The sequence below is a fragment of the Myxine glutinosa genome, chromosome 11, assembly GCF_964187855.1.
Source record: "Myxine glutinosa chromosome 11, kmMyxGlut1.1, whole genome shotgun sequence".
Lineage (NCBI taxonomy): Eukaryota > Metazoa > Chordata > Myxini > Myxiniformes > Myxinidae > Myxine > Myxine glutinosa.
The window spans coordinates 78,729,945-78,755,612 of NC_136271.1; the positions used below are offsets into that span (position 1 = coordinate 78,729,945).

At 35.8% G+C, this 25,668-nt stretch overlaps 1 protein-coding gene across 4 annotated transcripts in view; it reads left to right on the forward strand.

Moving 5' to 3' along the window:
• The window catches only part of ERGIC3 (ERGIC and golgi 3), a 124,351-nt gene that overhangs the window by 6,743 nt on the left and 91,940 nt on the right, over positions 1–25,668 (forward strand). For all 4 annotated transcript variants that reach the window (XM_078786814.1, XM_068130911.2, XM_068130912.2 and 1 more), the window contains exons 2-4: positions 20,651–20,721; positions 21,180–21,267; positions 21,717–21,836. In XM_078786814.1, coding sequence (XP_078642940.1) covers positions 20,651–20,721; positions 21,180–21,267; positions 21,717–21,836 — 279 coding nt within the window. The remainder of the gene's footprint in view (positions 1–20,650; positions 20,722–21,179; positions 21,268–21,716; positions 21,837–25,668) is intronic.

Here is a 25,668-nt window from a genome sequence, read left to right on the forward strand (position 1 = left end):
AACTCACTCAGAATATTTCCACCAAGCTCATCCTTGAACTTTCCAATCACCTTTTTATTTTGATTCGAGAACAGCTGACTAGTAGTATCATAGTTGCTTGTATCATAGATTAAAGAATCTGTTTTCATATCATCATAGACGTCATCTGTCTTGATACTCAGGATGAAGCTGTCCGTATCCATATACATCAACATGACGTTATCATCATACTTTGTTTTCAAATTCTCATAATAATATTCATACATCAGTAGTTTTGATAGATCGAGAACAGTAGTACCAATATAAATCGGTTTATCCATCTCAATTTCTTCTTTCATCATATGAACAGCACAAAAGTTTTCTGTAAAGATTTCAACACGCTCAAAGCTCGGTCTGTTGATTAGTTTGGAAGTTTGTTCCCAGGAACTTGTCAACTTGATATTTTGTCTCTTTCTAACATTTTCCATAGTCTTCCCAAACACCGCGTTATTCATCAACTTATAAAAATCTTTCTCAAAGTCAGTCTTTCCAAGCGTTCTCTTTCGAGTGTTAAAATCAATATATTTCATTAACCAATAACTCTGTTTGAATTTCAGGACCCGATGAACTTTCTCAACAATTAGACCATGTTTCACAAATTGTAAAAGATTTCTCTGATGTAGTACATAGTTCTTCTTATCAAAGAATGTTGTTAAAAGTTTTTCTGTTCTTGATTCCTTATTAAATGATTTCTGATATTCACTCAACCACTCTGGGTTTGTTAATTCTTTCTCACACCCGAAAGGAAGATCTTTATGTTTCTCAAAGAGTTCTTTTGGATACTTTAGATCAACCTCCAGGAAATACCCTTCTTTCCTTTCATCCAACTCTTTTTGTGTTGAACTCAAAATCTTTTCTAGAACACCCTCATGATCACTCTCCCATTTCAATCCTCCATAAGGTTGTGCTTGGGACATTGCCCACCCATAGAGGTTGTTGGCGTCATAATACATGAGATAGGAACTATCTTTCTTTGGATCATAATCTGGAAGATATTTGTTATTTGCTTTTGAATATCTTGATGAGCAGACTTGTGAAATTCCCCCTCTCTTTGCTCTCTCTATCATCAGGAGCATATCAACATCGGTTATCAAATCCAAATCTTGTTTAGTCATTTTTAACATAGCACTCCAAGCAAGACCCGGTGCTGTGAAATAATGAGCAGGGTCCAAGCCATATCCAGAAAGACACACGGATCTAAATGCTTCGAATACATCTGCTAGAAGAAGGACATCAGTCTTGAGATAGAGATCATGATAATCACCCATATTATTGATATTGTATTTTTTCCAAACATTTTGAGCATGTACATAATCATGATCTGAAACATTGCTATTATTTAGAATATTATAAAAGCTTCTTTTGGAGGAAGTTTCTTTTCATCAAATCTTTTAAATGAATCCATATAGTCGTACGGGTAAATTCCCTTTTGTGTTAGGAGTTCCGTATCCTCATAATTACTCTCCAAACATGGAAATTTTTTCAAATTTTTAACTAGGTTAGCAAGAGGACTAGCCATGAATTTATATGTATCCAAGAATCGAATTCTTGTAGTTGGTCTTGTTGGAATGATTTTTGTAAAGGAGATGTATTTTTGATCCGTACTTGGAATAGCACTGATACTCCCAGGAGTCTTTGACAACTCTTTAATAAACAAGTGTGTATCATAATGAGCGTTGTTATGAAGAAAGACAGGAATGAACGAGGGGAGTTTATAATTAATATTACAACTTTGATGAGCCGGACCTCTATATTTACCAGTGAGATGACAATGATCTCTAACCTTTAGGCTTTCACCAATTTTCTCCCCACAAATATGACAGGCAGCCTTTGGATGTCTAAATTCTCTTTTTTCTTTACTTGTTAAGGACATTGGTTTATTGGTTTCTCTCATTATCGTGGTTAATCGAACACAGTCTTTTTCTAGTCGTTTCACAAACTCCTCTGGGGCATTTGAGCCTCTATACTCCTCTAACTTGTTATATTCATCACAATCGGATGATTTGATATAATAACAAAATCCGCAAGGAGTATGTTTTTGATACTTATTTGTGTATGATTCTTTTGGATCTGGAGCTGCTGTTGCTATTTTCTCCAAGATACTCTCAAAATCAGCATATATCACAAAAGGATGTTTAATTGTTTTATTTTGATCTTTGAATGAAATTTTAGAACCAGGCTTTGGAAGTGTAATGACTGTTGCTTTCTCATTTGAACAATATTGTTTATGAGTATCCAATCTCTCCTGTGAATGAAATGTATTCAAACACCGACGACATGGATAAACTTTACATTTTCTAGAATAGACTTGTGATTTAATTAATCTTGAAAAGTTCTTGATATAAGCATAATGTTCAATTTCACGAGATCGGAAATACAAGAGATCAACATGTTTTTCTTTCTCATCATCTGAGATTTGTAAAATCTGCACTTTATTCTTTTCAGTCAACCCATAGACATTTATAGAAATATTATTTAACTTTTCAAACTTTGGAATATTATTAAGAGTCATCGGAAATTTCAAATTTTTCATATTCAATTCATTTTCATATTTCATATAATTGCTTACTCTTTCAGCATGTTGTTTTGCTGGATGTAGATATGCTAGTACAGACCACAAGAAACACTTGTTATCAGTATTCTGAATATTTACTATAGCATTTTTATCTTTGATGATTTTAGGAAGTTGAATATATGATCTTGCTTGTAGTGGATCAGATTTAAAAATGTGAACATCAACAAACAGAACCTTTTCAACAGTGAGACCGCTTCCGACAATAAGATCATCAATATCATATTCACTATATTTAAGCTCATTAAAGACCTGTTCTTTATTTCTATTATAATCATTTTTATTAAGTACCATATAAGTTGTTGTATGTAGGTAAAAGTTAAATGGTGGATCTTCCTTTTTACGAAGAACCAATTTAGCCCCCAAATAATATTTACAACTTCCCATTTCAGATATAGTCTTATCAATCTGATCATCTATTCCTTCCTTTGTAAGATCAACAGCAGCTCCCAGAGAATGGGGGACTGGATCTTTGAAACGGAACAATCTAATTTTAATATTTCCTTTGAAAGCACCATCTAAATTTTCAATCTCATAATATGGAACTTGGTGTTTCTTTGTCTTCTCATGACGCTTCCAATCCTTCTTGAGGATGTAGTGTTGACAGCGCTCACAATAGACCTTTGGAAGAACCTTTGGTTTGAGATTCTTCAAATGTTTTTGAGTATCTAAGTGTTGATCATACCCACTTCTCAGAACCCATGTCTTACAAATCTTACAATACTTATTATCTTTACTCTTTAAATGTTTTTGTGTTCTATAATGTTTTTTGATATGTTTGTAGTTCTGCTCACAACTCTCACAGTAAGTAGAATTCGTCATATTTATATAGTAAAAAAACTTCACTATTTACTAGTTATCTTTTACTTAAAATAAACATGAAAAAATTGAAAACAAGAGTCAGGAAACTCAATTAAATTTGGGGCAACTTATTCATATGATTCTTGGTTAGGATGTGATATCTATAACTAGTCTTCTTCATATCCTTATCACAAAGATCACAATGTTCCATCTCTTCTTCTTTATAACCGTTAAGAACATTATCTAAATGGTGCTTTGTTTGTTTATGTTTCCTTTTATCAAGTACTCTAATTAGCTTATTACAAGGTTCACATCTTATCATATTTTTACTCTTATCAGATGTATTGATAGCATGTTTAATGGTCCTGATATGAATATCATATCGATTGTACTGTTTATCACAGGCGGAACAATAACCAGATTTCATGTTATTTATATAGTGAGAAACTTCATATTTCTCCATCACTAAACTCTATATAGTAATCGGAATCATCAATAAAACTACTCTCATAACTATCATCTGAACAGATACCAAAGCTTTCTTCTGATCCGAGGCTCTCAGTATCAAATTCAGAATCACTGAAAAAGTCTTCTTCGGAATAACTACTCATTTAATTAGTAAGAAACACAATTTCCATTTATATCAATACACTTTCTTTCAATTACAGAATCAACTACAACATGACTCAAATTGAATGTAATTTTCAAATAATCATGAATAATAAGTGTTCTGAGAGACAAAGTCCCAGAAATATTTACATCTTTATTTATTTCAATACTTTTGGGTTTATTAAGGTATATACAAATGTCTCCACGAGAATTGTCGATGGTCTTATCATTCATCTTTAAAGCCTCAGGATCAATTTTAGATTCTAGCCTTGTCAGAATAGCCAGTAGAAGTGGAGATACTTTTGTAAGACTTACCTTGAGTGATGACTTTACAGGATAGGCTCTTCCTGTGAATGGAATAGTGGAACTCATCTTGTTCTCCATTTCCGTCTTTATCCAGAAGTTCCCATATTTATCTTTGTTCAATTTAACATCTTTGACATATTTTTCTATATCTTCCACCGAGGTAGAGATTGATTGAAATTTGTCTTTTGTGCTTTGAAACATTGTATTTATTGGCTAATAAACTTGCGTTTAGTTTAAGTAAAAATTTACTATATAAATATGATAGAAGGATATTTAGAATTTCCAGACTCTCCATATGATAAATTAGAGAATTGTCCAGCTTGTGATAGAATAGGGCTTAATAATGAGGGTTCATATAAACAATGTATTTTCTGTGATTTAATTTTAATTAATGATAATAAAAAAAATAAAAAAATATATAACTCTTTTAAATTAGAACCAAAAATGAATTACTTTACAAGATTAATAAGAGAGATGAATGTTAAGTATTGTTATGATAATACACCATTTCTTTCAAGGGAAGAGACTATTTGTATTGAGGAAATGTATAAGGGTTTAATGATATTTATTATTCAAAATAATTTTAATGGAAATGTTAATACAAGATACTATATAAATAAAATAATGAATTATTTTGAAATTAAACCCGAACTCAGGATAAAATATAGAGTTTCTAAAATAGCTCAAAAAAAGTTAGATGACTTGTTTTTCAAATATATAAATGAATGATTTTTTACCCGTTTGGGAAAATAAAATAAAATTTAATAACCATAAAAACATTCCAAATTCATTGAGATGTCTAATAGTTGGTTCAAGCGGATGTGGAAAAACCTGTTTACTTTTAAAGATGCTCCTTGGTCCTAATTTTTTAGATTATGATAATTTAATAATTTTTACAAAGTCTAGTTTTCAACCCGAGTATCAACTACTCTCACAGGGTTTTAATGCAGGTCTTAAAAAGGAAGACATTATCGGTTTATTTAAACTTCAAAACAAACTAAATGATTATAATATTGAAGATATAATACAATTATTTTGTGATACACAGAAATCAAAATCGAAACCAAAACCCATAACTTGTATTCTCAGTGATAATACGGATGATATACCTTCACTTCAAGATTTAGATAAATCAAAAAAGAACCTCGTTATCTTTGATGATTGTGTTAATGAGAGAAACCAAACAGTAATGGATAGCTACTATACAAGAGGGAGACATTCTTCTTGTAATTGTATTTATCTTAGTCAGTCATATTTTCAACTCCCCGGCGTTCAATAAGAAACAATGCTAATACTTTTATTTTATTTAAGTTAAATTCAATAGATGTAAATAATTTTTGGAGAGATAATTGCTCTACGTTATGTAGTAAAAAAGAATTTGAAAATTATATGAAACACACGATTGGAAAATATAAATATATTGTTGTGAAACAAGATGAGATATCAAAGGATGTATTTTTATTTTAAACATAATTACATATATAAATGATAACTGTTATTATTAATCTTGTGGGTAAATCTGCTTCAGGAAAGAACTTTCATAAATCTAAACTCTTGAATAGTAAAAATGAAAAGATTGTAAGTTTTTTTTAAAAACACCCTATGATTCGTTTTGTGAGTACTACAACCAGAGCAAAGCGACCAGGAGAAGTAGAAGGGAAAGATTATTACTACATTTCAATGGAGGAACATATGCGATTGAGGAACGAAGGTCAAATATTTGAGGAGGTCTCTCTTGGTTCTACAAAATATTCACATTGTAAGAGTGAGTTAAGTAAAGTAAAATCTAACGGTCTTGGGATTTTAGAAACTAATCCTGAAGGAATGAAACAAATTATGAAACATTTGTGTGGTGATGGAGTTAAGATTTTATCATTCGGTTTTGATATCGATGAGGAGACTCAACGCAAACGTATGAAAAGCAGAGATACAAGTATTAGTGAAGAAGAAATAACAACTCGTATTAATACCAATAAAGAATTTGATGAAATATTTAAAGAAAATGATTTATTTCAACACATTTACTATAATGATGAAGAAAAGGAAAATTTTCCCATTGACCTTTACGATTCATTAAATGATATTTTTCAATACTAAATGAATGCCGAAGAAAGAACAAGAAAGTTAAAGGAACATCAACAATTAGTTTCAAAAGTTGTTAAACAACAGGAAGAGATAAAGAAGAAACGGAGACAGAAACTAACTGGTGAAGAAGCCTTTGAAAGAAAACAAGAGAAATTTTTTAAACCACTTTTGAAAACTCAACACTCACCTACAGCCCCCACGGTAGAATTTACTCCAAAAAAACTTCAAATGATCAAAGATTTTAGTCAAATGACAAAGCAAGAACTTGGTGAATTAGAATATGATGACGAGGGATTATTTCGGAAACTTGAGGAGGTAAATCAACCCCCTAATTATGTTGTGGAAGCTCTTCAAAACAATGAGTATTCGGCAGGTTCAAAAACCAGAGCAGGTCTCATTCCAACAGAAGAACCAGCACAGTTCCATCTTGTGAAAGAAAAGTTATTGATATTTAATGATAAATTGGTGTTCTTAAGTTCTGCTCAACCAAATGTTGAATTAACTCCAAGATTAATGTTTCTTCTAACAAACTCCGGATTCAGCGGTTCAAAATATTTTGAGGAACCACTTGATATGGAAAGAGAGGAAGATAGGGTATATATTGATTTACTAAACGCACTTGATTATAGAGTTTCTGTTGCTGGTAAAAGTAAGAAGAATGAGAAGGAGAAACATATTATTGATGCTTTAAGTCAGCTTGGTTCGGGTGTTAGCTTTCTTCCAAATGACCCATCACAATTAGTTAATAGGCTATTATTGTTGTTAGGTAGTAAGAAGGCTGGAAACAACAATTGTTTTAATGAAACATCCGCCATTTTAGACCAGTTGATGAATATGAAAATAATTAATAAATGTCAATACAAAGATATTTTATTAGATATTAAATAAGATGAGAAGCACAATTCTTAGTTTTAATTTTACAACGAGTGATTACACAGCATCATTCCCTTACCCACTACAACTTGACCCCCTTGCCTCATATGAGGCTTCTTTGTTGTCAATGGAGACTTACAATACACTTTTTAATATCACAGAGAAAAACAACAAGTTTAGTTATAATCCAGGAAGTGGGTACAAAACTATAACAGTTTCACCCGGAGCTTACGAGATTTCTCAAATATCTTCTGAAGTCTCTTGCCTTATGAAAGAAAAAGGTGATGAACCAAAAAATATTGTAATAGATATTCAAAAACACACTTCAAAATCAACTATTAAACTTAAAAATAATTATAAAGTTGATTTCACGATTGAAAATTCGTTCAGAGAGCTATTGGGTTTCTCTTCAAAAAAGATTGAAACTAACGGGACGTCTTACAGTGATAATGTTATTCAAATATCCTCCGGTATAAATTCAGTATTAATTCATTGTGATTTGATTGATGGTGCTTATAACGATGGAATAAGAACAAATACAATATTTTCATTCAGTGCATACTCAACCCCGATTGGTTATAAATTCAATATGGAACCAAAAAATCTTGTCTATTTACCTGTGTCAGGAAAAACCATATACAGAGTAAATTTTAGGATAACCGATCAAGATAATCATATGATCTCCTTTAATGAAGAAATTATATCCATCAGAATTCACCTACGTGAAGTTTTTCAATAAATAAATAAAGGTTATTGTGAGAAAACACGAGTTGGGAAAATATAAAGTAATTACAGGGGAGGGTATGTTCCTTTCACCATACTATACAAGGTATGTGGGTAAAGGATACTATAAACCAAAGAGACAACGGGGTGTGGGACATCAATTTAGAAATAAAGGAGATGGGATAATTGATACTCTAATGGGTATTGGTTCAACCATCCTTAAACATAAAGACCTAATTGGTTCAACTGCTTCTGCCGTGGGCTCAGTTGCGGGTGCTATAAAGAGTATAAAAGATGCTCAAAAGGAGTCTCATAAATTACAAGCAATCAAAGAAATAAAAAAAGGTAAAACTCAACTATCTTCACAAGAATGACAAAAAATCATTAAAATACTTGGGTCAGGGTTTCAACAATTTTAATGCTATATAAATACAAGTATGGAAGCGATTGATAGTATTTATGATTTGGATGATACGATTATCATTTCAAACTCCACGAAAAAGGAAGACTATTTTAAGGTAAATGCTATAACAGGAACAGACTGGAATTCAAACGGAACAAAAAGTTTTGAAATAAATAATCAACAAACTTACTTGAATATAGCTGATAGTTTCTTGCTGTGTAAATTTAAATTCACTAAGGCTGTGAATAATACTAATGCTACACTCATAAATGATTTCTTCTGGAAAATGTTTGACAGTGTCCGCCTGTATATTGGAACACAAGAGGTTGAAGCGGTTGATTATGTCTCTGCTCCATCTGAAATGATGAAATTTACACTATATTCGTTTAGTGATAGAATGGGTAAGGGAGCTGTTGAAGGTTTTATTCCTGATATGTCAACGGGAACAAATGCTGACCCCGGTTATAGTCAAAGGAAGTCAATGTATAATGATGAAACAAAAGCAGAGAATAGTTTTACCGTAGCAGTACCTCTTAAAGGTATATTTGGATTTTGTGATTATGATAAAGTTTTGTATGGGCTTAAAATTAGATTTCAACTACAAAGGAATGATAATGTAAATAGATTGCTTTTTGGGGCTCAAAATGCTTTTGGTGATAATAATAAATTTGTTATTAATGATTTGTGTTGGTATATTAGTGAATATACTCCTAATCTTAAAACGGAAGAGATATTAAATAGAAGACTTAACTCAAAGAAACCACTAAATGTATCATACCTTAAAAGAAGATGTCAACACGTTAAACTGGAACACACTACCTACACTTGGAATTTAGGTGTTCTTCAAGGAAAGCCACGATACCTATGGCTCATTTTTAAGAAACCAGATGGAGATGAAGGCACTGATAAGAATAATGCGCTGAGTGATAATGCTAAGGTGAAACAACTTCGGGTTTCTCTTGATGGCACACTTTATCCGCGAGATAGATTGGAAATTGATTGGGAAAAAAATGATTATGCGGAAGCCTACAATTCCTACCAAAAGGTGTGTGAAAGTAATGGTAATAATGATCCTATTTTGGATATGGTTGTGTTTCAAAAACTTTATACAATCTACGCAATTGACCTGAGTTCTCAAAAGGAAACTATAAAGTCTAATCGAGTGGATACTTCTCTATACATTGAAAGAGGGGAGAGTGAAGAGGTTAATGCATATTGTTTGCTTTTGGAAGAAACAGAATTACCGATTAATACAGATAATGGTGTTATGATTAATATCACATAGGTTTTTTCTCATAAATAAATGGTAGGGGTATATGTTAATCAAATCAATCTTAATAAATTAACATCTTGTATTCAAAATCAAAAGCCTTGTATTATTAATGTTAATACAATTCAAAGAAAAGGAGCTGTAAGAATTGATGTTTTACTCACACACACACAAGTAAAAACACTAAATGATACTGGTTCACTTAAAATTAAAATGACAAAACCTATGTTAAAGAAATATTCAATAGACGAGTCAAGAGGAGGATTTCTCCCGTTTCTAATTCCTTTATTTGCTGGTTTAAGTGCGGCGGGAGCATTGACTGGTGGTATTTCAGCAGCGGTAAAAACTGCTAACGAAAGGAAGGCACAACTAAAAGCTCAAAAAGAATTGGAAAGACATAACAAGGAGTTGGAGAAACAAATTAGTGGAAGTGGTGTAATTGTAGATTTTGCTCAAAAACTTGAAAGTCTACCTGATAAAGCTAGATTGTTGGTTGGAGATATGCTTTCCTCTATCGCTCAAGTGGGTGTTAAACTAACTAAAAGGGGTAATGGATTGTATCTTTCTCATAAATAAATGGATAAATGGTTTAAACAATTTGGAAAGAATACAACGTCAAATATAGAACTAGCTAAGTATTGTAAAACACTACAAATTGATAATGTGGTAATCTGTATGAGAGATGAATTAATACATATAAATAAGAATACAAAGAATATTATTATTTAATTTAGACACACAGAATGGTTCTCATTGGGTTTGTATTCATAATAGTCAGGATAAATATTATTTTGATAGTTATGGTATGCCACCACCTGTTGAAGTAATACAATTCTTACAGAATGGTGTTTATCAAACATTTCAAGTTCAAGAAATTAATTCTAAATGTTGTGGTCAATTATGTTTATATGTATTATTTCAACTCAACAATAATGAAAATTTTTATGATATCATTTTTAATCTAATATAAATGACTTATGTCGGAAAAGATGGTTCTATCTTTGGAAAATCCTCTCAGGATACTGATTTATCAAATTATTATACAAAGGCACAGGCTGAACGACAAAAATATAGTATAAAACCACCGTTTAGAGGCCAGTTTTCCCCGCAAAGCGGGGGTTGGCCTTTTCGGGGACTGTGGTAGTTGTTGTTTTTTGGTCCCCTTTTTGAAGCAATGTTTTACGGCCGGATGCCCTTCCTGACGCCAACCCTTTTTGCCGCCTTCAACGACAAACAGGGAATTACCAGTGAACTGGTACTCAATTAGCCGACCTCGGAAGGATGACAGGCTGAGTCAACCCCCCTGGCGTTAATTCAGCGATCGACCGAGATTCGAACCCAGGATCCTAGGATCCTAAGCCGGCACCCTAGCCGCTAGCCCAACACCAGGGATCACAAAAATATAGTATAAGTAAAAATATTAATATGAAGAATACTTATAAATTAATCAATTATCCAAACCCTACAGATGCGAATGACTTAATTAGATACAGTGATTTATCACAATATATATTTTTAAAGAAAACAGCACGTTTTGTTAAACAAGTAAAATTTACAACCACAACACCTGGTTATACTGACCATACACCTTTCCTCATTGAATTTAACTACCTGCTTACAATTGAATTTTATAAAGAAGGACATATATAGTTAATATGCGAATTAATAAATGGGGGTATGATATGCCTGATTTAGGGTATAATTGGTCTTTTTCAATAAACATAGAAGACCTACATGATTTTAATCAGTCTCGTAAAGAAGAATATTATCCGCTTGGTGAGGATAAGGATTTATGTGGAAGTACAATTAATAAACAACAAATACATGGTTTTAAGAAAAGAAAAATATATGATAGTATAGCGATGGTTAGCATGACAAAGAAGGAAGGTAATGAGGTAAGGATAGAAAGCCGAGGAATACAAACCAATTTGGTAGTGGGAAGATGGGGTGGTATTACCTGTCATAATATTAATCTCACATATATTTCTGATACATAAATGGCAGGAAAAAGACTACAAGAGAATTATAATTTTTGTATTCAGGGATACCTACAAGAAAAGGGTGCTCGGTATTACATACCTTATGATTTGGAGCATATACATGGAAATTTTGTCATTAAAAACTGGCCTTATACTGATATTGCTAAACCCACAAATAGAGACTTGTTTAAAATATTAAATAAAAATGAACTTCTCAAAGTTATGAAATATAAAACTCTTTTAGAAATCGTTAACAAATCTTATTGGTATCCTATTATGAGAAAAATAAATATTGATACAAGAATATCTCAAAATCCAGATGAGTATATGTATAATATTCTTTGGGGTTCAAACTCAAGGGTAGCAAGGGATGAGGAAGGAGTTGAAGAAGAGAAGGAGGAAAAGGAGAAAAAGGAGAAGGAGGAAAGGGAGAAAAAGGAGAAGGAGGAAAGGGAGAAAAGGGAGAAGGAGGAAAGAGAGAAAAAGGAGAAGGAGGAGAGGGAGAAAAGGGAGAAAAGAGAGAAGGAGGAGAGGGAGAAAAAGGAGAAGGAGGAGAGGGAGAAAAGGGAGAAAAGAGAGAAGGAGGAGAGGGAGCAAAGAGAGAGGGAGGAAAAATATAAAAAGATGGAAATCAGTGAGATTAATAAAAGATTGAAGGTATTACAGCAAATAAATCAAACTCAACGCACTGAGGAGGAAAATAAAGAAATTCAAATTCTCAGGAAAATATTATTTGAAAGAATGAAAACAACCTTTACTACAATTTCAGGGAGGAGGTTTAAACGAGAAAGTGGTGATGAAGAAGAAGAAGGAAAAGATTATATAGTTGATGATGTTGGTGTAATTGACTTTAGTTAGTTTTATTTGTAAATAAATGGAGGAGAGAGTGAAGGCATTCCTTAGGATTCTTTATGTTTTAAAAATAAAGATTGAAATGTATATGTTAAAAACCAAAAAGGTTTTGATACTCTGTCGGAATTTTTCTCATAAATAAATATGAGTTATTGTCTTAAATGTAAAAAGAAAATTAAATCTAAAAGTGTATTGTATGTTAAAGCTAAAAATAATAGAGTTTATCAAAAAGGAATATGTCAAGTGTGTGGCTCTAAAAAGTGCCAATTCATCTCTCCTAAAAGTGGAGGAGACATACAAAAGTTTCTGCCAGGAAGTAAATTTACAACAACTGGAATTCCAGGGGAATTACACCTTCCAGGGTATTCTTTCTGTGGTCCAGGAACAAACCTGGATAAAAGATTAGATGAGGCTGACAATCCTAAACCTTGGTCTAAACCTATAAATAGGGTTGATGAAGTTTGTATGAATCATGATATTGCTTATGGGGATACCACCACATTGGATGAAAAACATGAAGCAGACAGAGAAATGTTGTATAATTTGTCTTTGATACGAAATCCTACGTTGAGAGAGAAAGTTGATAGGTTTATTGTGAAAAAAATGATAAGTGCTAAATTGAAACTTGGTCTTGGTTATTCACCCTCAAAAAACTATTAGGCTCTAATGATGTTATCAAGACTGAGGAGCTTTTGGCTAATGAATTACATAAACCTATAATCACAAAGTTAAAAAGAAGGAAAGTTTATTCTAAATACACCGACCACATATGGTCCGCTGATTTAATCGAACTAAATAATGATAAGGGATACAGGTATGCTTTAACCGTTATTGATTTGAGGAGTAGATTTGCCTGGGTTGTTCCTTTGAAAAACAAGAGAGGTAATACTTTAATGTTAGCCTTTAAGTCAATATTTGATAGGGATAAAAGGAAACCAAAGAAGTTATGGACTGACGAGGGAACAGAGTTCTATAACAAAATATTTATGAAATTTCTTAAGGGGGAGGATATTAAATTATACAGCACCTTTAATGAAGGAAAGGCAGTTGTTATTGAGCGTTTTAATCGCACTTTGAAAGAGAAACTATATAAAAAATTCACACAACTCGGTTCTCAACAATGGGTATATTTAATCCAGAATATTGTAGATAATTACAATAATACAGTTCATTCATCAACAAAATCAAAACCATCAGAAACATTTACAAAATTAGAATATGAAAAGGAGATTAATTTGAGAAAGCCCAATTTCAAAGTTGGTGATATTGTAAGAATATACAGATGGAAAAGCCATTTTGAGAAAGGTTATACAAAGAGGTGGACTAATAAATTATTTAAAATCATTGATGTAATGAATACAGCTCCTTGGACCTACAAATTGTATGATATGAATGGGGAAGAAATATTAGGGACATTTTATTCACAAGAATTACAAAAAACAAAACTGATAAGCCATTAAACAACAACCATCCATATATTAGTGATAAGAAAATGGGGTTAGTGATTTTAAGGGCTACCGCCGCCTTTTTTATAAATAAATAAATGATAAAACCAAGTATCAACCAGACTAAAGAGTGGAGGTGTAATCAACCTTGGTATATAAATGGAAAACATAATGAGTGTGAGAAATACCAGATCCGAGAGGTTGAGAGGATCACTGGTCAGAAGGTCCTCAAGACTGATAAACGTATTCATTTGTTAAGTGGGGTAATGGAGGGCGGGAAGAAAAATATATTAGAGTGGAGTGAGAACTTTGATGGTTATCAACCGGATAATAAATATTATAATTTTAAAATGGTATGTGGATCGGGAGGAGGACAGACCAGGTCCCTCCGTGAAACATATCATTTTATAAATGCACAGAGAAAGGTACTTGATGTAAAGTTTATCAATATCCTAGATGGGAATGAGTTCCATAAGAGAATGGAGTTGTTTAAAAAATTAGAAAATGAGCAAATATTCATAGGATCAATGAGGAATTTTGAATGTCGCGTGGTCCTTGGAGGGTAAGTAAGGACTCCCCCATTCACTTACATGTAAAAGGAGAAAGGGGTGTCGCGGTAATAAGGGGAAAAATGGGCAGTTTGGGAAAAAGTCCCATCTAAATACATGGGTGTCCTGGAAGCCCCATTATCTCCCTACTATTAATTGATTAATTGATTAATTAATAAATCAAAAATAGCCTTTGCAGCCAAATCACCTGGTCATTGGCATGTCCAAATATCAGCTTCCTAACTCAAAAGGTGCCTGAGTTAATGGTCAGAAGAGAAAGGAAATTTAATGAATTAAATAAGAACTTAATTAATCACTAATAATGAAATAACTCCTCAATTAATTGATTAATCAAAAAACAAAAAATACCGTTTTTGACAAAGGATTTGCTCACTATTGTGCCGAAATTTCAGCTTCCTAGCTCAAAGGATGGCTGAGATATCGCCCGGACAAACAAACAAACAACCAAGAAAACCAGCAAGTACAGATACATTCAAAGTACACCGCCCCCATGCCAAATAATTAAATATCCTACAGCGTGGCATTGCCGTGGCGCCTCCGGCGCCCGGCAATACCGCAGTGCAGCTCATAGAGGCTGCATTGGGAGGGAGAGGTGTACACTAATTGATTGATTCATTGTATAATTAAAATCAATAAAAGATTATCACAAAATATTTTCTTAATCAATTGGCTAATAGCATAACTAAACCACTAGTGCTTCATCCGAAGATGTATCTTTTAGAAATTTAATTAAATAACTCATTAATACAAAATTAAATAATTAATTGATTAATCAAGAAATAATTAATCGATTAATCAATAAATAATTAATTGATTAAATGATTAATCAATAAATAAAAAATATCCTTTGATAGCCACATCACTTGGTCACTGTCATGTCCAAATATTAGCTTCCCAGCTCAAAAGGTGCCTGAGATATTGGCCAAATCAGAAAGAAAATAAATAAATGATTAATAATGAAAAGAAATAAATAATAATCATGAAAAAATTAAATTATTAATCAATTCGGTCACAGAACACATAAACCACCACCATTTCATCAGAATCTGTAACTGAATATATATATATATTTTTAGTAATTCATCGAATAATTAAATAATTAATCGATTAATTATTGATTAATTGATTAATCAATAAATCAAAAATATCCTTGATAGCCACATCACTTGGTCACTCATGTCCAAATATTAGCTTCCGAGCTCAAAAGGTGCCTGAGATATTGGCCAAATGAGAAAGAAAATAAATAAATGATTGATAATGAAAATAAATAAATAAAAATCATAAAAAAATTAAATTATTAATCAATTCGGTCAGAGAACACATACACCACCACCATTTCATCAGAATCTGTAACTTAAAAAAAATAAATTTTTTTAGTCATTAATCGAATAATTAAACAAGTCCACATACATTCAAAGTACACCGCCCCCATGCCAAATAATTAAATATCCTACAGCGCGGCATTGCCGGGGCGCCTCGGGCGCCCGGCAATACCGCAGTGCAGCTCATAAAGGCTGCATTGGGAAGGAGAGGTGTATGCTAATTGATTGATTAATTGTATAATTAAAATCAATAAAAGATTATCACAAAATATTTTCTTAATCAATTGGCTAATGGCATAACTAAACCACTAGTGCTTCATCCGAAGATGAATTTTTTAGAAATTTAATTAAATAAGTCATTAATAAATAAAAAAAATTAATTGATTAATCAATTAATCAATAAATAATTAATCGATTAAATGATTAATCAATAAATCAAATATATCCTTGATAGCCACATCACTTGGTCACTGTCATGTCCAAATATTAGCTTCCCAGCTCAAAAGGTGCCTGAGATATTGGCCAAATGAGAAAGAAAATAAATAAATGATTAATAATGAAAATAAATAAATAATAATCATTAAAAAATTAAATTATTAATCAATTCGGTCACAGAACACATAAACCACCACCATTTCATCAGAATCTGTAACTGATTTTTTTTTTTTTGTAACTAATCGAATAATTAAATAATTAATCGATTAATTGATTAATTGATTAATCAATAAATCAAAAATATCCTTGATAGCCACATCACTTGGTCACTCATGTCCAAATATTAGCTTCCGAGCTCAAAAGATGCCTGAGCTATTGGCCAAATGAGAAAGAAATTAAATAAATGATTAATAATGAAAATAAATAAATAATAATCATTAAAAAATTAAATGATTAAGCAATTCGGTCATAGAACACATAAACCACCACCATTTCATCAGAATCTGTAACTAAAAAAAAAAAAATTTTTTAGTCATTAATCGAAAATTAAATAATTAATCGATTAATTGGTTAATTAATAAATCAAAAATAGCCTTTGCAGCCAAATCACCTGGTCATTGGCATGTCGAAATATCAGCTTCCTAACTCAAAAGGTGCCTGAGTTAATGGTCAGAAGAGAAAGGAAATTTGATTAATTAAATAAGTACTGAATTAATCGCTAATAATTAAATAACTCCTCAATTAATCGATTATTCAAAAAACAAAAAATACTGTTTTTGACAAAGGACTTGCTCACTACTGTGCCGAAATTTCAGCTTCCTAGCTCAAAGGATGGCTGAGATATCGTCCGGACAAACAAACAAGAAAGAAAACAAACGAAAACAAACAAACAAACAACCAGAGTGAAAACTGAGTACTCCCTTTCAGCGTGCGTCACTGCCGAGCCCCCTTCGGTGCCCAGCAATGACGATTTGCAATGCCTGGAGATGGCATAGGAAAGGAGCGGTGTACAATAATTAATCGATTAATTGATTAATTGATTAATTAATAAATCAAAAATAGCCTTTGCAGCCAAATCACCTGGTCATTGGCATGTCCAAATATCAGCTTCCTAACTCAAAAGGTGCCTGCGTTAATGGTCAGAAGAGAAAGGAAATTTGATTAATTAAATAAGTGCTTAATTAATCGCTAATAATTAAATAACTCCTCAATTAATTGATTATTCAAAAAACAAAAAATAACGTTTTTGACAAAGGACATGCTCACTACTGTGCCGAAATTTCAGCTTCCTAGCTCAAAGGATGGCTGAGATATCGTCCGGACAAACAAACAAGAAAGCAAGAAAGCAAACAAACAACCAGAGTGAAAACTGAGTACTCCCTTTCAGCGTGTGTCACTGCCGAGCCCCCTTCGGTGCCCGGCAATGATGATTTGCAATGGCATAGGAAATGTGCGGTGTACAACAAACAAACAACCAGAGTGAAAACTGAGTACTCCCTTTCAGCGTGCGTCATTGCCGAGCCCCCCTTCGGTGCCCGGCAATGACGTTATGCAGCACCTGGGGATGGCATAGGAAAGGTGCAGTGTACAACAAGAAAGAAAGCAAGAAAACAACCAGAGTGAAAACTGAGTACTCCCTTTCAGCGTGCGTCATTGCCGAGCCCCCTTCGGTGCCCAGCAATGACGTCATGCAGCGCCTGGAGATGGCATAGGAAAGGTGCGGTGTACAACAAACAAACAAATGAGAGTGAAAACTGAGTACTCCCTTTCAGCGTGCATCATTGCCGAGCCCCCTTCGGTGCCCGGCAATGACGTTATGCAGCACTTGGAGATGGCATAGGAAAGGAGTGGTGTACAAAAGCGTGACAATGTCATCGTGATGTTAGATATGCGTCGTTTTATGTATGGACAGATGTCATCCTCTCTTCCTCATGGGTGTATCAAATGTGGCCCTTGTGCCAATAGCAGACAAGATGGGCAGGGCAAAGTACGCCATGGCGACGGGTGGGGGGCGAACCTGATGAAAGCGCACAGCGAGGACGATGGGGCAGATGCCCAGAACGAACCTCTGGGGGGACCTGCGTGAAATTTGCTCAAGCTGCCGTGCTGCACCACACCCCACCCAACCAGCTACGCCCTCTTCTCCTCTCATGCCGGGCTGGGCATGGAGATAGTTCCCTGTACAAGGATGTGATCGGGTCGTTGCTCCATATTTGTTCCTGTCTGGCCCAGCTTGGTGGAGGAGGTAATAAGTTCCCTGGGAAAACGTCTTGTGGGCAGTGTATAGGCAATACAATAATACACCCTTCTCTATTTGAGCCCTACATCTGTCAAATAAAATACATTTACTTCTTCATGCAGCTGTATGAATCAAGTTGGTGCCGTTTTATATGAAATTTTCTCGAGCATTACCGTAAATTTCGGACTATTGAGCGCATCGTTATATAAGCCGCATCCCCTAATTTTTTTTTAAAACTGGAATTTAAACACACACAAGCCGCACTGGTTTATAAGCCGCAACCATTTATTAACCACAAAAAGTGAGAAACTCGACAGCCACAGAAACTTGTCAGACGCGCGCAAAGCACAAATTCAATCACGGTTGCCTTTTTTGTTTACAGTCCGATTGAGAGGTAGGTCAAAGGTCAGAGGGACCTCATCCATATTAATTATGTCCTGCGGAGCAATGACGTTCTCTGCTATTTTCTCCTGCGTGTAGTTCCGAAAGTTTGTGATTTTTTCTTCGAAGTCAGGAGGGAGTTGTTGACAGAGAGTCGTTCGTGCTCTGACAGAAAGACCTTTGCGTTTCATAAATCTGAAACACCATGACTGCCCGCCCTGAAATTCTTCTATTTTCTTTTCTGCAGCGATCGATCTTGCTTTGAGTCTAATCTGAACAGTAGAAACACCCCGACCATCCACTCTCTGTGTGTTAACCCAGTCTTCAAGTTCGTCTTCCAGTTCGGGCCATCGGCATTTCCTACCTCTGAAAGCCTTTGTTGACTTTTTGCAGCGAGAAAGTTCGCCCCTCTGCTTTCTCCAACGTCTGATCATGGATTCATTCACTCCAAGTTTATGAAAATTCCATAAACAAGCCGCATCGTTATTTTAGCCGCAGAGGTCAAAGTTGAGGGAAAAAGTTGCGGCTAATAGTCCGAATTTTACGGTACTTGGTTCCTCCTTAGAACACAAGGATAGTCCAGCATGTGCACAAGATTTTTTGAATGCCTCTTATTTTGTATTGTTTGACATTTTCTACAAGCTATGGAATGTCCCTTCTTTTCTAGACTTTGCCACATGGCACATACCATATAATGGGGCCTTTTCTATGCTCCTCGTATTTTCCCCAAGAATTACTACCAGAGTCAAAAAATTTCCATGTCCAACTTTTTGTGGATCGCCCCTATCAACCAAGCAAAAATAGGACTGCTGGTCCTGAGGATCACCTGACCCCCTCAGACCCTGTTATTTTTAAATGCTGTGAAGAAACTCTTGGTACATCATGGGCCATGAAGGTTGTGATCAACTTTCAATGAAATCGTGTGTGTAATTTCGGAGAAGAGAGCAAATACCTATTTTGGGGGGTTAACCCCTTCTCCCCCGTAAAACCCATGAATGTGCTCAGATTATGATGCGGTCAATACACCTTTGGTAGGCATCAGATATGGAGATTATGGGCAACTTTCATCAAAATTGTGTGTGTAGTTTCGGAGAAGAGAGCAAATACTTATTTTGGGTGGAGTCAAACTCTCTACAGACCACCTTAGACCCTGATATTTTAATGTGCCGTTCTAGTTTTGACAATGCTTTGGCAGTGTAGTCACGTTGTTAGCAGCATGACGATACAATAGCACCAGGGTAAATCACAATTAATCTCTTCAAATAAGTAGACAAAAACTCATGCTGAGGCTAATTCTCATCATTTGTTTTCATTTAATCAAGCTTCACACTGTACCGCAAATGCTCCATGAGCAGCATTCTTTGAAAAGAAAAGGTTGCTCAGCCCTTTTTGGGTAAAGTATTTGATGGGTAATGATGAATAGTAACAGCTGCTGTTTAAAAGTTGTCACTCACATTCACAAGAATTACTCAACGTTTTGTTTTACACATTACTTTTTCCAAAGATCTTTCTTACGTAGCCAGCATTGTCTCGGTGAAATAGCTCTGGGCTGTACATCAGTTTGGAATGAAAGATCTGTCCCACATGATAAAGAGGAACTGGTAACGATGCTTTGGAGGCCATATTTTTGTTTGCAACTGGAAAGTTTTTAAAACTAAGATTTGGTGTGTGAAAGCACAAACGGAACAAAGTAAGGAAGGAGTCATAAGCATTATGTGGCAATTTGCTCATTTCCTGAGTATTTCGTGCTGTTTCTTCTCTGTTGCAGTAACCATCATTAGTGGTTGCATTATGTTCATCTTGTTCCTGTTGGAGCTGCACTACTACATGACTAAGGAGGTGTGGTCACGTCGAGTCGTGCCTTTGGTATTTGTAACTGGGCGTGGCATAGATGCCACAAAGGCCTGACTGCCTTTTTGTTACCTTTGGGAAGGAATGTCAAGGTTGGGGTGGTGATGGGATGTAATAATGTTTCCTTGAATCCACCTGCCTCACCTAGAATCCTCTTACTCATTCTATAATGTGATATCATAAAATGTTGTGCCAATTTGCACCTCGTCAGTTTCAAATATCTCGGGAGAACTGTAATCAGCAATCTGCAAATTGCGCCGGTGCATTTGAGTGTGAGGCTTTGGCATATGTGTGCTTTGCATATGTGATAAAGGTTCCACGTGTATTTTGATGGTACAAGGATCACATCACCATAAGGCTGCACAGTCTCTCGTGTAATAAAAATAAATGGTGTTTTTCCCAGCATTTCCAGCCTTGATGACGGGCTGACATTTGTGTACTTACAGGTGCGTCCAGAGCTTTTTGTGGATACGACACGAGGAGACAAGTTGAACATAAATCTGGATGTAACATTTCCCCACATGCCCTGTGCCTGTATGTTTGCATTGTGGTCGTCGTGGTTTGCTCTATTGTTGACATGTGACGTATTGATTACCAATTTGAGGGTGGATTTTGTATAAGTTATTGCGTTCCAGCATATCTGATAGGTTTGTGCAAGTGTAACGCAGAAACTGCTCCAATCAGAAATTTTGTATGCTTGCTTTACCTTGAAAGTCACTTGAACATCTTGACTCACAAAAGCGTAACCTTTTGGGTAACCTCACGAAAGCATTGTTTGGAACCCAGTAATGAACAGAAGCTCAAATTGCAATTGGCCACTCTTGTTGTGATGCGTTGAGTACCACTGAAAGTGATATTTTGTATATTTCTAAAGACCTCTAGTGGATGGTTAAGATTCCACAACATATTGACTGCTGGAAGCCTGAGCATCCATGTGGATTTTTATTTATTGTGGGGTGTGGGGTGTGTTGCTTTCATTGTAGTTCTGACGCTTGATGCGATGGATGTATCCGGAGAGCAGCAAATTGATGTGGCACACACGCTGTATAAGAAGCGTTTGGACAGGCACGGTCATGGCATCACACAGGAAGATGAAAAACATGGTGAGAGTGCCGCAATTGAACACAAACCCTGGAATCATTTGATGTCGAGCAAAACATTAATAAATGTTCGTTTGCTAACTTGAACAGGCCTGCATCAGTTACACGTATTGTAGAATGGTTAAGGGCACTCACCTATGAGTGCGCACTCACATATGAGCTGTATGAGTTATGCGTACTCACATATGAGCTGTCTTGCCTAGTTTTGAATCTTGGCCCAGATATAAACTGTCATCCGGTGCTTGTGTCACTGACAGGCCACCAAGCGAGTGCACTGTTGCTTAGATGGTACTTTAAGCCGGGCGCCCATTTGCTACCATTAGCTGACGGCTGTTAAATATCCCATGGTGTCTTCTGCAGAGGGCAGGCCACTGTGTCGGCACCATTGCCAAATTCCAAACTCCTTCCCAGAATGTGCTGGGACATTGTATAGGGGGCACGGACTCACAATCGGACATTATATGCAGGCTGAGGGCCGAGTTCCTAATTGAATCCTGGTCCAACATGCATTTGCTAACGACTTTCTTTACCGGACCAATTGGTTTATTTGATTAATACCAGACTAATTGGACCATGGCTTGAACGGGCACACCAAATCATATTGTCTTTGAATTCACGATGTGTGTGCATTTTCAGAATCCTAAAACTGAACGTTCTGTCTGTTTACCCCGTTTAAGGATATATGGGACTCACCAAATAACCAATTATTGCGCAGGACCTCAGGACATTTACTGAAATATGGCAGTCCTAACAAATGTACACAGAAGTTTGTTATTCCATAAGATTCTTTTGATATGGGATGCGATGTACGTGGTACAGTAGGCGATGCTGATACAAACTTCAAAGAAAACCCAACCATGTAGACCACAGACCATGATTGTTTTTAAACTTTTTTTGTATGCAGTCTTGGTTTGTGGAGGAGTGGAACACAGAACAGACCATGACATAACAGAATGCAAATAATAGTATAATTAGGGGTGGTGACACACCAAAGACATTGTAGAGGGACAATGTGGAGGGAGACTTGAAGGAATAAAAGACATGGGGAATCCTTACTATAATTCATGGACTGGTGTGTTTGTTTGTTTGTTTGTTTGTTTGTCTTTTTGTCACACTACTCCTGCTACAGTTCTGGACTAATTACATCCATACTTGCTGCATCGAATCAGCATGCCCCTAGTTAGTGTATAGGGGTGTTTTTTTTAATATTATCTTTGCAGGTGGTCTTGGGGGAAGGGGGTGAGGGTGACGCAAATTCTATATTTAAATGTGTATCATGTAGCGCCACCTCCAGGTGGGAGAGGCCGCTCGCCATTCGCGGATTTTTCCTTGCCATTTGCGGGTTGTTCCTCGCTATTCGCGGACTTTTGCGACTCGGGAACCTATTCTCCCTTTTCCATTGAAACAATGCCTCGCCATTCATGGTTTCGCAATTCGCGGAGTTTTCCAGGAACGTATCCCCCGCGAATAGTGGTGTCCGAGGGCATATATATATATGTACAACATTGTCTAGGCTCGTGGAAAAACTATGACACAGAACAAATCAGGACACAACATAACCGAGGAAACAGCAGGAGAAAGGTGAAATGCCATCAGCAGGGTGGAGGGAGAAAATAGATGGAGACGGACAAACATGGGATGCAGATAACGATGAGGTGTAAGGGAGAATGCAAAGTGTGGACAAGATGGGTCGTTTGGGTCTTCTGGGTCGTTTGGGTCCTCTGGGTCGTTTAGGTCCTCTGGGTCGTTTGGGTCTTCTGGGTCGTTTGGGTCCTGTGGGCCATTTGGGTCCTGTGGGTCCTCTGGGTCGTTTGGGTCCTCTGGGTCGTTTGGGTCCTCTGGGTTGTTTGGGCCCTCTGGGTTGTTTGGGTCTTTTGGATCCTTAGGATCTTTTGGATCCTCGGAGTCTTTTGGGTCTTCAGGGTCCATTGGGTCTTTAGGGTATTTTCAGTCTTTTGGATCTTTGGGGTCTTTAAGGGTCTTTGGGGTCTTTAAGGGTATTTTGGGTCTTCATGATTTTGGGTCTTTGGGGTATTTTGGATCTTCAGAGTTCTTTGGGGTCTTCTGAGTATTTGGGGCCTTTTGGGTCCTCTGGGTAATTTGGGTCCTCGGGGTTGTTTGGGTCTTTTGGATCCATGGGGTGTTTTGGGTCTTTTGGGTCTTCAGGGTATTTCAGAGTCTTTTAGGTCTTTTAACCAGTGGACACACAGTGGTGTTCAAAGATTGCCCACTAACCCCAACCCCCTCCGCCTCCCCCACTCAAATCACTCCTAAAGCGCTACTCAAAGCCTTTAAAACCTACCCTTATGAAGGGGGACAGACACACACACACACACAGACACACACACACACAGAGACACACACACACAGAGACACACACACACACACACACACACACACACACACACACACACACACACAGAGACACACACACACACACAGAGAGACACACACACACACACACACAGAGACACACACACACATACACACACACACACACACACAGACACACACACACACACACACACACACACACACACACACACACACACACACACACAGACACACACACACACACACACACACACACAGAGACACACACACACAGACACACACACACAGACAGACACACACACACGCACACACACACACACACACACACACACACACACACGCACACACACATTGTGTTTTATATGGCAGATTACAAAGCAATATTAATTTTAATAATATCCCCCCTCCCCAAGAGGTTTCCTCGGACAAACGGCATGTTTATGTTTATAAATAGTTTATTGTGCTGTTTCGTGGAAAATCTTTCCCAGAAGTCAAAAATATTGTAAACCACAAACATGTGTGATTACCTTTTTTAACAGTCGCTACTGCTGTTTAGCACTAAAATGAAATAAATTTGGAGGAGTCCCGACATTCATGACGCAATTTATGCTTATCGTGTCAACGAACAGACCTGAGCGAAGATCTACTGTAGTCTATACAGTATACACCCCACCATGGTTAATGGCACGACCCTTCCTGCCGCTTCTGTGGTGTTTCCAAGGTTGATTCTAAAAACAAAAGTAACAAGAAAAAGAGCAATCAGAGATTGCAAACCCTCGCCAGGATGTATTTTCAGTGGTTTTTAAGGCTTTTGTCTTAAAACAAATATGGCGGCCGGACCACGTGACTGATGACGTCATCATTATTTTTTTTCTAAACTAATTTATTCCTAGATTATGCTCAAGGAATTTCATCTTGATCGGATGAAGTTTTGTACTTGTTGAATTATGACGTCATAATGGAGGAACCTATGACATCATCATTAACATATTTTATTCCCCATGGAGAGTTCTTTACAATGAGCCATGTCTTATTTTTTTTCTATTCAGCGCTTTCGGAGATATAGAGGTGCAAAGTTTTTCCGTTTTTCCAAGATGGCGGCCGAACGACGTGACCGATGACACCTTTTCTTTTTTTTCTCCACCAATTTATTCCTAGTTGATACTCAATCAATTTCATCTTGATCGGATGAAGTTTTGTACTTGTCGAATTATGACGTCATAATGGAGACACCTGTCACAGTGTGACATCATCATTAACATATTTTATTCCCCATGGAGAGTTCCTTACAATGAGCCATGTCTCAATTTTTCTATTCAGTGCTTCCGGAGATATAGGGGTGCTAAGTTTTTCGGTTTTTCCTAGCACTGCGCCCATACCACGTGACCTATGACGTCATAATTATTATTAACAAATTATACAGGTGGAGTTGCACCTACGGTGAAAATTTCCTGTCAATCGGACAAACAGTTGCAGAGAAAATCATATTTATTCTGTGCGG